Source organism: Kogia breviceps, chromosome 18, assembly GCF_026419965.1.
Source record: "Kogia breviceps isolate mKogBre1 chromosome 18, mKogBre1 haplotype 1, whole genome shotgun sequence".
NCBI classification, from domain to species: domain Eukaryota; kingdom Metazoa; phylum Chordata; class Mammalia; order Artiodactyla; family Physeteridae; genus Kogia; species Kogia breviceps.
In genome coordinates this window covers 5,277,723-5,290,836 of record NC_081327.1, presented here as the reverse complement: position 1 = coordinate 5,290,836, position 13,114 = coordinate 5,277,723, and the positions used below count along the sequence as shown (strand labels likewise).

At 49.9% G+C, this 13,114-nt stretch overlaps 1 protein-coding gene across 2 annotated transcripts; it reads left to right on the top strand.

Moving 5' to 3' along the window:
- The first annotated feature begins 990 nt into the window (after positions 1-990).
- On the top strand, positions 991-10,643 carry LOC131744552 (sialic acid-binding Ig-like lectin 5). Of its 2 annotated transcripts, XM_067020254.1 has the most exons (9): positions 991-1,518; positions 1,736-2,014; positions 2,242-2,289; positions 4,441-4,698; positions 4,784-5,068; positions 5,377-5,473; positions 5,828-5,909; positions 7,378-7,421; positions 9,869-10,643. In XM_067020254.1, exons 1-8 carry the CDS (start codon positions 1,017-1,019, stop codon positions 7,384-7,386), a joined length of 1,560 nt encoding a protein of 519 aa, XP_066876355.1. In that variant the 5' UTR covers positions 991-1,016; the 3' UTR covers positions 7,387-7,421; positions 9,869-10,643. The 2 variants fall into 2 exon arrangements, with proteins under 2 accessions (XP_066876355.1, XP_066876354.1); XM_067020253.1 differs by lacking the exon at positions 7,378-7,421 and having other exon boundaries at positions 1,017-1,518; positions 9,869-10,127.
- The last annotated feature ends 2,471 nt before the right edge of the window (positions 10,644-13,114 follow it).

Genomic DNA, 13,114 nt, shown 5'->3' with positions numbered 1-13,114 from the left:
GGTTGCTCGTTTCCTCCAAGCCTCTATCTGGGCTGCCCCTGTCACACTGTATCAGCAGGAGCCGGGGTGTTTGAGGACGGAGACAAAGTCTGTCGCATTCTTGCCGCGTGCCGCACTCCCCTGCAAGGAGAGGTGCTCCTGTGCCGTTGTCACGTTCGTTTTGTTACCAAGTCCAAGCTCGCTGCTGGCCTCACAACAGGCCAATGAATCGGAGGCGAGGTCCTGAGGGAAGGAATTACGACTTTATTCGGAAAGCCGGCAGACCGAGAAGATGGCAGACTAGCGTCTCTGAAAAACCATTTTATCGAGGTCCGGATGCCAGTTTCTTCTACAGCACAGAGAGGGCGAGGAGATGAGGAAGGAAAGAGAAAAGGCCACAAGATCTGCAAATAGCACCTGGCATGGCCAGCCTCGGGGAGGGGATGTGTTAGTTTCTTCTTTCTTGCAGCCATTCACAGGCGGACAGGGTCCAGATGCTTCCCTGCACGAAGGCACTTTGGTTTAACCTTCAGGCAGAGGGGCAGGGTTCCCCGAGGCAGGCCATTATGTATAGACAGGATCCTTTCAATGGACAAAAGCAGCGGGAAGCAAAGGTTAAAGTAAAAGGAAAAGATCCAACATGGAGTCCTATTTCGCTCTTCCCTGTTACAATTTCAGTAACTGATCGCCACCTCTTTCACCCTGGCAGGACCCATCCGCGTCTTTCATGCGTGGAGCTTCCCCACCTGACCGGGACCGACCGGCCTGATTTCCCGCGGACAGAGGTGTGGGAGGGACAGACTGTGGACAGGGATCCGGGAGACACCTTTGGGCTGTATTTGTTGCTTGTGACCCTCACCAGGGCCTCATATGGAAAGTAAAAGTGGCTACTCTCCAAGGTCCACGCAGCTCCGGCAGCATATGGGTGCTGAGTTCCTCTTTTGTGGTCGGTTACCTTCCAACCTCAGCTCTGGGCTTCCTGTTGGGGCTTCCTCTGAATCCTGTGACACAAAGGCCCCATCACTCTTACCGCAAAGATGCTGCTATTGCCACCACCGCTGCTGCTGCTGTCCCTGCTGTGGGCAGTGGGGGGGGCTGCCAGGAGAGGGGTGGGCGGGGCGGGGGCTGCGGCTGAGCCTTGTTCCCCCACAGGGTCCCTGGCTCAGCGCCGGGGCTACTTCTGGATGGAGGTGCAGGAGTCCGTGACGGTGCAGGAGGGCCTGTGTGTCTGCGTGCCCTGCTCCTTTTACTATCCCTGGAGCTACTGGAATAAATCTGTTCCAGCTCACGGCTACTGGTTCCGGGAAGGGGCCAGGATCCACCAGGATCCTCCAGTGGCCACAAACAACCCAGGTCGTGAGGTGCTGACGGACACCCAGGGCCGATTCCACCTCCTCGGAGACCCCCGGACCTACAGCTGCTCCCTGGACATCAGAGACGCACAGAGGAGAGACTCGGGGAAGTACTTCTTTAGGGTGGAGAGAGGACCTCACGTGAGACATAGTTACACACAGAGCATGTTCTCCCTGCGTGTAACAGGTAAGGATGGTGTCAAGGAGAGGACACACAGACGCAGGGGCCCTGAGGGCCCCCAGGGCAGGGCTGGGAGGGGACCCCCTGTCTTCTCATCCTGGGAGGGGCCCAAAGGGACCTAGGAGGACAGGACGCTGCGGGTGGCCTGGGGCAGAGACGGCTCTGAGGGGCACACTCGGGGTGCCCCCTCCAGGGCCTGGGTCTGCTTCTCTCTCCTCTTCAGCTCTGACACAGACACCCGACATCCGCGTCCAGGGGAGCCTGGAATCTGGCCGCCCCAGGAATATCACCTGTGCAGCGCCATGGGCCTGTGAGAGGGGGACGCCCCACACCTTCTCCTGGATCGGGCTTGCCCTCACTTCCCTGCACCCCGAGAGCCCCCATTCCTCAGCACTCACCCTCACCCTGGGACCCCAGGACCACGGCACCAACCTCACCTGTCGAGTGACCTTCCCCGGAGCTGGCGTGAGCGCAGAGAGGACCGTCAGGCTCGACGTGTCCTGTGAGCGCGGGGCCAGGACGCCGGGCCCCTGAGGGCGGAGGGCGCTGGGGCGGGGAGGGCAGGGAGGGCCTGGGCTACTGCGTGCTGAGCCCTGCGAGCTGGAAGTGGGGAGGAAGGAAAGAGGACACTACCCCACCCTCTTCCTATTTCTAACGTTTCTGGGGGGAAAAGGGCCAATGCCTACCGTCCTGCCACCGGAAAGGGGACAGTTATGTCTGTCTGTCCAGATGCACCCCAGAAGCTGACCATCAGAGTATTCTGGAAAGAAGGCACGGGTAGGTCTATACCTCTCCTCCCCGGGGGTGGGGTGGAAGTGGAAGTGTCTCTGCCCTTCGGAGCGGAGCTGGGGTTTGGGACTCAGAGGGCAGAGAGGCTCAGGCCTGGGGTGGGGACAGCAGAGGCGGGGGACCCCCCCCACTGGCTGGTCAGCTTGCAAACTGGCCTCCCCCTTTCGCTCACCCTGCTCTCGTGGGGTATCGCGTGGCCTCTTCCTGCTCTGCTGGGCGTGGCTGTCCCCACTGCCAGGGCTACGTCCTGGTCCCACATCCTGCCCTCATTCTCCTTAGGATCTAGACCCCCACCTACTCCTTCAGCTTCCTTCCCTCCTTTTAATGTTATTGTTTAAAATAGTCAGCAGACGCGACTTCGCTGGCGGTCCAGCGGTTAAGACTCCACGCTCCCAGTGCTGGGGGAGCAGGTTCGATCCCTGTTCAGGGAACTAAGATCCTGCGTGCGGCACGGCACGGCCCAAATCCATCAATCAAACAAAAAATAAAACGTAGTTTAAGAAAATAAATCAAATCAAATAATAAGCATGCAATGTGTGTTAGTCAGCTCAGGCTGCCATAATACAATACCAGAGACTAGGTGGCTTAAAAAAATAGGAATTTATTTCTCACAATTCTGGAGGCTGGGGAGTCTAAGATCAAAGTGCTGGCTGACTGGGTTCCTGGTGAACGCTCACTTCCTGCCTTGTACGCGGCTGCTTTTCGTCTGTGTTCTCCGGTGTCCGTTATAAGAACGCTAACGTCATCGTGAGAGTCTCAATCTCATGACCTCATCTGACCAAAGATCCATCCAAATACCTCCAAATACCATCATACTGGAGGTGAGGGCTTTGACATAGGAGTTTGAGGGGAGCATAGTTCAGTTCCTAGCAAAATTTAATAAGGATAAAATAGTATTCAGCACTTGTGTATCTCCCCTCTTTTCGAATATAACCTACACATATACATTTTAAAACACACACATATATGCAGACCATACTACCCACATGCTTTGCATCTCTCTTATTCTTTTTTAATAAATTTTCATGTGGAGTAATTTTAGACTCACATCGTACAGAGACTTTTCACAAATCTCTCACCTCATCGTTAAAATCCTCTATCAACATGGCATATGTGTCACAACTAAGGAAGTGACGTTGGTACATTTCTACAAACTAAACTCGCCTTTTTCTCAAACTTGGTATATCTTGGAGATTTTCCTGTATCTCTACGTAGGAAACCTTCTTCATTCTTAATGATTACCCCATGGTTTTCCAATTAGAAGTGTATTATATGATAAAGTACTTAAAAGGTCTCCTGTTAGCGGAAAACCATGGTGTTTCCAATCCTTTGCAAAGACTAGACAAATGTGTGGGTCTGGAAGATACCTTTTGAGAGAGAAGGAAGTCCTAGATCAAAGGGTATGTTTGTCATTTCTACAGATGTTGCCAAGTCGAGCTACATGGAAGTTGTTCTGTTTACACTACCCCCTGCTATGTGTCTGTTTCCCCACTAAACATTTTCATCCTTGCTGATACCATAAGTGAATACACTGTCATGTTAACTTGCATTATCATTTAGTGAATAGGTTGAGTGTCTTTCATTGTGTTTAAAAACCATGCGTATTTCTTTGTGCTCTTTTTCTGGGTGATTTGAAGAAACTCTTTTCGTATGAACGCAATCATCTGTGTATTCGTTGAAAGGATTTATTTCCAGCCTGATCATGGGATTTTGACTTAGTGTATGGTGATTTTGCTAGGCAAAAACATGCCTTTTTTCTCGGCCGCACCGCGTGGCTTGTGGGATCTTAGTTCCCCAACCAGGGATCAAGGCCGTGCCCCCTGCAGTGGAAGCACAGAATCCTAACCACTGGGCCGCCAGGGAACTCCGGCCATTTTTTTTTTTTTAAGTTGCATTCAGTGATGTACTGGGATTAGCTCTTACTGGTTGGCGAGACATAGTTGTGCAATTGTGTCCACCTTTTCCCACTTCTGGGTTCAGTGGCTTCAAATTAGGTGCTTGAAATTGGCCAAGATGGGAGTTTTTACACAGAGGAAATTGACAGATGCTACAAAACAGGAAGATATGAGCCGTTAGGCAATGGAAGAGACAGAGACACAGACAGGCAGACTGAAGCTAGCTTTCTCTCTGTCTTGCCAGGACCTGAGACTCTGGGCAAAAGCCTATCTCTCCCAGTCCAGGAGGGCCAGTTCCTACGCCTGGACTGTGTCGCCGACAGCAACCCTCCTGCCACGATGAGCTGGACCCGGGGGAGCCTGACCCTGAGCCCCTCAAATTCCTCGAACCCCGGGGTCCTGGAGCTGCCCCGGGTGGAACTGGGGGACCATGGGAAATATGTCTGCCGAGCTCGGCATCCGTTGGGCTCCAAGGAAGCATCTCTGAGCCTCGTTGTGAAAAGTGAGCTAGAACACACCTGAGGGAAGGATGCCTGGGTTCTAGGGAGGGGAGAGTCTCCTCTGATCCCTCCCATCTCTCCCCACAGACCCCCCGCAGCTGCTGGGACCCTCCTGCTCCCAGGAGAATGAGGGTCTGCACTGCAGCTGTTCCTCCCGAGCCCAGCCGGCCCCCTCCCTGCGCTGGCGGCTGGGGGCGGGGCTGCTGGAGGGGAATTTCAGCAACGCCTCCTTCAAGGTCACCTCCACCTCGGCTGGGCCCTGGGCCAACAGCTCCCTGAGCCTCAGCGAGGGGCTCAGCCCTGGCCTCAGACTCAGCTGCGAGGCCCAGAACAGCCACGGGAAACAGAGCGCCACTGTCCAGCTGCTGCCAGGTCAGGGAGCTATGAAAGGCCACGTCCGGGGAAAGGGGACACACGAGTCTGCGTCCTAGAAGATACTGAGAGGGAGAGAGACGGGCCTGATTCGGGGCAAAAGGGCAACTAGAGTTCAGGGTCCTCTGCCGGTTGGCTGGGGTGGGCGCTGGGGACACAGGAGGCTACAATCATATAGAAGGACGGGGGACAAAGGACAGAGTCCTGGATAGAAGCGGGCGCACCCGTGGGTCATGGATTCGAGAAGGCTGGGCCCTTCAGTGCCAGCTTAGGGAGACTGGAGGTCACCCCAGGTCTCTTATCTACAGGGAGGCCAGCATCCAGGACTGGTGTGGTTTGGGGGGCCGCCGGGGGATCTGGCGTCACAGCCCTGCTAGCTCTCTGCCTCTGCCTCGTCTTCTTTGTGTGAGTGGTGAATCCAGTTTGGGACAAGACTTCCCGAGGGGGTGGTATTGGGTGGGGGGGCCAGGGGCGAAGGAGGGGGAGACTCAAAGAGTTTTTCAAAACTCAGAGCTCAGAGCTGAGGGCCCTGGTAGCGGGATGAAGCCAGGAAGGAGGGCAGTTGGCTGAAGCAGCATCAGGAATGCAGCCTCCCGACATCTTGGCCAGGTGTGGCCTCTGGTGCCAGCTGTGCTGGAGGAGGGAACAGGTGTTGTGGTCATGGTCTCTGCAGCTGGACGCCAGCCTGCATTCAGTCAGTCCTTCTCGGCTCCGTGCAGTGAGCCCACCAAGCTGAAAGGCCCTGGTCTCTCTTTCCAGAGTGAAGAGCTACAGGAAGAAGCCAGCAGGGAAGGCATCGGACAGAGATGGCGTCCGGCCAGCGTTGAGTTCCATCTCTCTGGTGAGCGATGTGGGCAATTTGCCATCCAGTGTCTCCACTGGACACCCCTCCCCCAACAGGGGCCGCAGCAGCTTACTCAGCACCTCAGAAAATGAGTTCCTCCTCCCCACCTCCACGTTCGTTCTTCCTCCTGAATTTCCTGTTGCACTCAAATCACCCTCTTCTCTTTCCCCTCCGTCACTTCCCAGAGCCAAGAATTGCCCAAGTCCTGTCCATCTTCCTTTTAGCAAAGCTCCTCTCCATTTGGGCCCTTCCCTGCTGAGCCCTCACATTCTCTCTGCTGGGTCACTGCTCCATCTCTCCTCCCCGAACAGCTGTCCTTGGGTCACCCCATGCCTGCTCCGCACCGTCTAGATCCAACAGAAATATGATGCGAGCCCTGTATATAACTTAAAACTTAGCCACGTTAAAAAAGTAGAAAGGAACATGAGATCAATTTTAATATGATATTTTATTTAACCCAACGTAGCCAAAGTATTATTTCAAACATCATGTCATCAACAGTCAACATAAACATACAAATTATTGAGATTTCTCTTTCTTCCTTTCTTTCCTTCTTTCTTTCCTTTCTTTCTTTTTCTTTCTTTCCTTTCTTCCTTTTTCTTTCTTTCTTTCTTTCTTTCTTTCTTTCTTTCTTTCTTTCTTTCTTTCTTTCTTTCTTTCTTTCTTTTTTTCTTCCTTCCTTCCTCCCTCCCTCCTTCCCCCTCCCCCTTTCTTTCTTTCTTTTTTTTAAAAAAATTTATTTATTTTTGGCTGCATGGGTCTTTGTTGCTGCATGTGGGCTTTCTCTAGTTGCAGCGCATGGGGGCTACTCTTCATTGTGGTGCGCGGGCTTCTCACTGTGGTGACTTCTCTTGTTGCGCAGCATGGGCTGTAGGTGCAAGAGCTTCAGTAGTTGTGGCTCACAGGCTCCGTAGTTGTGCATCTTGGGCTCTAGAGTGCAGACTCAGTAGTTGTGGCTCACAGGCTTAGTTGCTCCATGGCATGTGGGATCCTACAGGGACTAGAGCTCAAACCCATGTCCCCTACATTGGCAGGTGGACTCTTAACCACTGTGCCACCAAGGAAGCCCCTCTTTCTTTCTTTCTTTCTCTCTTTCTTTCTTTCCTTCTTCCTTCCTTCCTTCCTTTCTTTCTCTTTCTTTCTTTTGTTCTTTTCTTTCTTCCTTTCTTTCTTTCTTGACTTTGAACTCCAGTATGCATTTTGTACTCACAGCACATCTTTGTTCTGACTCACCACATTTCATGGGCTCAAGAGCCACGTGTGGCTGGGGGCTCCTGTGCTGGACAGCACAGGCCTAGGAAGTCAAGACCAGATTCTTCAGTCTGGTGTTCTGTGATCTGTCCCTTGCCAAGTTCTCCAGCCAGCATCCTGTCCCTCCCCACAAAATGAGCTTATTATATTCTATGATATTATGATTTATAATAAGAAATATATATTTGGTCTTTATCCCCTATTCTTGGCACAGAGCTCCTAGAACCCTTGAACTTTCCTGTGATGGGAGTGATAAAGGTATTTCTTGTTATATTCATGGGGTGACTTTTGGGAAGCACCTAGGGGTGGGGGCTGGTTGCTGGGAGAACCAACCATGCAACTGAGGGATTGGAGCTTTCGGTCCCATGCCCTGACCCCCAGGGATGGGAAAGGGGCTGGAGGATGAGCTCAATCCCCAAGGGCCAATGGTTCAGTCAATCATGACTATGGAATGAAGCCTCCATAAAACCCCCCAAAGTATGGAGCTCAGAGAGCTTCCAGGTTGGTGAACAAGCGGAGACTTGAAGAGGATGAAGCAATCGGAGAGGGCATGGGAACTCTGCACCCTTTCCCTATACCTTGCCCTACACATTGCTTCCATCTGGCTGTTCCTGAGTTATAGCCTTTACGTTTTTTTTTAAAAAAACAGCTAATTTAATAAGCGAAATATTTCTCTGAGTTCTGTGAGCTGCTCTAGCAAATTAATGGAATCAGAGGAGAGGGGTTGTGGGAATCTCTGATCAACAGCTGTCTGGTCAGAAGCACGGGTGAGAATCTGGGACTTGTGATTGGCATGTGAGGTTGAAGGTGGGGCAGTTTTGTGGGACTGAGCCCTTAACAGTGTCAGAATTGAGCTGAATTGTAGGACACCCAGCTGGTGCTGCAGACATGCTTGTTGGCGTGCAAATCCCCCCCCCCCGCCCCATATTGTAAGTGGTTCCAGGATCCTTATAACTCCAGGCAGGGCTCGCTCTTTGTGACTTTGTGTGTTTGCATTCGAGATTTCCTCTGTCCTGATCCCATGTGCACTGGTCAAGCCCTCAGTCATCTTTCTTGCCCTAATTAATTAATTTTTTATTGAACTATAGTTGATTTACAATATTGTGTTAGTTTCTGGTATACAGCAAAGTGATTCCTATATATATATATTTTATTTTTCTTTTTCAGATTATTTTCCATTATAGTTTATTAAAAGATATTATACAGTAGGACCCTGTCGTTTATCTGTTTTATATGTAATAGTGTGTATCTGCTAATCCCAAACTCCTGCTCTATCCCTCCCTGCCTCCCCTGTAACCATAAGTTTGTTTTCTGTCTGTGAGTCTGTTTCTGTTTTGTAAAAAGTTCTTTTGTATCATTCTTTTAGATTCCACAGATAAGTGAAATCATATGATATTTGTCTTTCTCTGTCTGACTTACTTCACTTAGTATGATAATCTCTAGGTCCATCCATGTTGCTGAAAATGGCATTATTTCATTCTTTTTAAAAGTTTTTATTTTATTGAAGTACAGCTGATTTACAATGTTGTGTTAATTTCTGCTGTACAGCAAAGTGATTCAGTTTATATATATATATATATATATATATATATATATATATATACATTCTTTTTCATATTCCTTTCCATTATGGTTTATCACTGCATATTGTGGGTTTTTTTAAATTAATGAACTTATTTATTTATTTTTGGCTGCGTTGGGTCTTCATTGCTGCATGTGGGCTTTCTCTAGTTGCGGCGAGCAGGGGCTACTCTTCATTGCGGTGCACGGGCTTCTCGTTGCAGTAGCTTCTCTTGTTGCAAAGCATGGGCTCTAGGCGCACAGGCTTCAGTAGTTGTGGCACGTGGGCTCAGTAGTTGTGGCGCACGGGCTTAGCTGCTCCGCGGCACGTGGGATCTTCCCGGACCAGGGCTCAAACCCACGTCCCCTGCTTTTGGCAGGCGGATTCTTAACCCCTGTGCCACCGGGGAAGCCCTATCACTGGATACTGAGTATAGTTCCCTGTGCTATACGGTAGGATCGTGTTGTTTATCCAGTCCATAGCATCTACCAACCCCGAACTCCCAGTCCCTCCCTCTCCCTCCCCCTCCCCCCTGGCAACCACAAGTCTGTTCTCTACGTCTGTGAGTCTGTTTCTGTTTTATTTCCTTCTTTTTTTATGTCGTACCAATGCACATCGTTTAAATATTCCCCTGCCCTATCCCAGACCCACCGTCATCGTGCACCCCTGTAACAATCACAGGCCTGTCCCCACCACACCGTGAGCCGCTGGAGGGTAGTGCGGGTCTCCGGCAGACCTCTGTGACTCTCACCCACAGCACCCTGCCTCTGTCCATCAAACCACAGTCTGCAATTCGATAAGTTTTGAGCAGCAATTTCCTACAGTCTCCTGGTCCTCATAGACCATCCAAGGTCAGGGATCTTGTCTGTGAAAGAACCACTTCACCTTGCTCACTCGGTCTGTTTCCCTACCTGTAAAATGGGGATAACATTTCTATCGTCCATGGAGGGAAGTTGTAAGGGTTCAGTGGGGTAACAAGAAGAACAGACCACTATGATTAAAGGAATGAGTGAGTGAATGAACGAGTGACTCCTCAGGAAATGGGTGTGAAGTGGATAAGGGAATAATTGCCCCCCTCAAGCCCCAGGTTCCCTTCTCCAGACCTCAACAGCCAGCTCTGAAGCTCTTCTCTCCTCCCACTCAGGGTCACCTCAATGAATTCTCTTCGGACAGCCCCGCAGACTACCAGACCCCAGCTCCGGCCACCCCCACCTCAGGGGAGGAGCAGGAGCTCCATTACGCCACCCTCAATTTCCACAGGCTGAGGCCCCACAACTTTCAAGACCAGGACACCACCGAGTACTCAGAGATCAAGATCCAGAAATGATGCCCCGCCGCCAACCCCACAACCAGGCTGGAGCCCAGAAAATGCATCTCTGAAGAAAATGTGTGCCGGGCACCTATTCTTGAAGACTTGACTGCCCTCTGAGCCAGAGCTTATAAATGAGCAGGTGAAGCTCCTTGGAGCGGCTAAAGGTCACAGAGAGTCCTTAGGTTCAAATCCAGGCCCTGGTAACCCTAAGGGTGTTATATCAGGCAAGTCACTTTACCTCTCTGTGCTTCAGTTTCCTTCTCTGTAAAATGGGGACAATATCCACTAGGTACATTGTTAAGTGAGAAAAATGCACTTTGGGAGCTGTTAATAACTACACTGTTATGTGTTAAGTTTACCTCAGGATGGAGGGAGATGTCAGCTTTTGGCTGTACCACATATTTCTATTTTGCCTGCCTATTTTTAAGAACGTGAATTATTTTTTGTTTGTTTGTTTTTCCGGGAGGGAGGAGATAAAACGTATTATTTTTTTTAAGTAAATCTAAATTTACCTCTCTGGATGGAGAAGATATTTCCCAATACATGTATCTAACAAAGGACACCCAGAATATATAATGAATATATATTTTTAAATAATAAATAATTTAAAAATAAATGTGAGGGCTTCCCTGGTGGCACAGTGGTTAAGAATCCACCTGCCAATGCAGGGGACACGGGTTCAAGCCCTGGTCCGGGGAGATCCCACATGCCGCGGAGCAGCTAAGCCCGTGCACCACAACTACTGCGCCTGCATGCCACAACTACCGAAGGCCACATGCCCAGAGCCCATGCTCCGCAACAAGAGAAGCCACCACAATGAGAAGCCCGCGCACCGCATCGAAGAGTAGCCCCCGCTCACCCTGACTAGAGAAAGCCCGCGTGCAGCAACAAAGACCCAACGCAGCCAAAAATAAATAAATTAAAATAATAGTAATAATATATATATATATATTTTAAAATAAATAAATTTGAAAAAAAATTTAAAGGGATATGTAAAGAGCTTCCACAAATCAATTAGAAAAAGGCAGACAACCAAATAGAAAGACAAGATAGTCAAATGGCCTATAAGCATACAGAAAAGTATTCAATTTCTGTAGCTGTCAAGGAAATAAAAATTAAAATCACAATGGTGCCAACTGCATAGGTACACTGGCTAAGATGATAAAAATAATATCAAGGAAATCAAGTTGTTGAGGATATTACACTAAGTTAAATAAACCAGTTACAGAATGACAAATGCTGCATGATTCCAGCTATAGGAAGTATTTAAAGAAATCAGACTCTGAAACGGAAGGGAGAGGGGCCCTGGGGGAGACTCAGAGAAGCGGAGTTAGGAAGTTGCTCTTCAATAGGCGTAGAGTTTCATTTTTGCAAGATGAAAACATTCTAGAGATCTGACGGCCAACAATGTGCATATAATTGACACTACTGTACCGTGCGCTTAAAAATGGTTAAGATGGGGCTTCCCTGGTGGCGCAGTGGTTGAGAGCCCGCCTGCCGATGCGCGGGACACGGGTTCGTGCCCCGGTCCGCGAGGATCCCACGTGCCGCGGAGCGGCTGGGCCCGTGAGCCGTGGCCGCTGCGCCTGCGCACAGGCTCCGCAGCAGGAGAGGCCACAGCAGTGAGAGGCCCGCGTACCGCCAAAAAAAAAAAAAAAAAAAATGGTTCAGATGGTAAATTTTATGTTATTATTTTTTTAACCACGATTTTTTTTTTTTTTTTTTTTTTTTGCGGTATGCGGGCCTCTCACTGCTGTGGCCTCCCCCATTGCGGAGCACAGGCTGCGGATGCGCAGGCTCAGCGGCCATGGCTCACGGGCCCAGCTGCTCCGCGGCATGTGGGATCTTCCCGGACCAGGGCACGAACCCGTGCCTCCTGCATCTGCAGGCGGATTCTCAACCACTGCGCCACCAGGGAAGCCCTTTAACCACGATTTTTAAACAAGTACTATATAGTGGTTACCAGGGGCTGGGAACTGGGGGTGTCGGTGGACAGTTAATGTTTAGTGGGTACAGAATTTCAGGTTCCGATGATGAAAAAGTTCTAGACATGGATGGTGGTGATGGTTGTTCAATGTGAATATGCTTTAATGCCATTGAATTGTACACCTGAGACATGGTTAAACTAGTATGTCATGGGTACTTCATCACAATAAAAAATGTTTCCGTAAAGAACGTCAAGTGTCGACGAAGATGTGGAGCCACTGGAACTCTCCTACGCTGCTGGTAGGAGTGAGAACTGGTGCGACCACTTGGGAAAGCATTTGTCACTCTCTGCTAACACCGAGCACATGAGACGGCCATTCAACTCCTAGGTGTGCACCCAACAGAAGCGCGTACACACGTTCCCCAGATGTATACAACAGTGTTCATAGCAGTGCCTGTTGGAATGTCTGAAAACAGGAACCTACCCAAATGCCCACCAACAGTAAGACAGGTGACAACGAGGTCCTACCGTAGAGCACAGGGAACTATATTCAGCATCTTGTAATAAGCCATAGTGGAAAACAATATGAAAAAGTACATATAAAAATACATATGGCTGGGCTTCCCTGGTGGCGCAGTGGTTGAGAGTCCGCCTGCCGATGCGGGGGACGCGGGTTCGTGCCCCGGTCCGGGAGGATCCCACGTGCCGCGGAGCGGCTGGGCCCGTGAGCCGTGGCCGCTGAGCCTGTGCGTCCGGAGCCTGTGCTCCGCAACGGGAGAGGCCACAACAGTGAGAGGCCCGCGTACCGCAAAAAAAAAAAAAAAAAAAAAAAAAAATACATATGGCTGAATCACTGTGCTGTACACCAGAAACTAACACAACATTGTAAATCAACTATACTTCAGTCTAAAAAAAAAAAAAAACAAAACAGTAAGACAGGTAAATAGTAAATTATTCACGCAATGGAAAAAGTAACAACTGCACACAGCATGTATGAATCTTCCAAACAATGCTGAGTGAAAGAACCCAGACGCAAAGCATACATACTGTGATATCCTTGATATGAGGTTCAGACAAAACTAATCTTAAAAAAAAAGGAAAAAAATGTTAAAAAGCAGCTTTCACTGCTGAGGGCCCAGATTCAGTCCCTG

What these genes read in the sequence shown, in the direction of transcription:
- LOC131744552 (XM_067020253.1), top strand. Translation starts at nt 1,017, where the DNA reads ATGCTGCTATTGCCACCACCGCTGCTGCTGCTGTCCCTGCTGTGGGCA. An exon ending in TCTGAGCCTCGTTGTGAAAA is followed by an intron (nt 4,699 to 4,783) that starts GTGAGCTAGAAC and finishes CTCTCCCCACAG; the next exon opens with ACCCCCCGCAGCTGCTGGGA. An exon ending in CTCTGCCTCGTCTTCTTTGT is followed by an intron (nt 5,474 to 5,827) that starts GTGAGTGGTGAA and finishes CTCTCTTTCCAG; the next exon opens with AGTGAAGAGCTACAGGAAGA.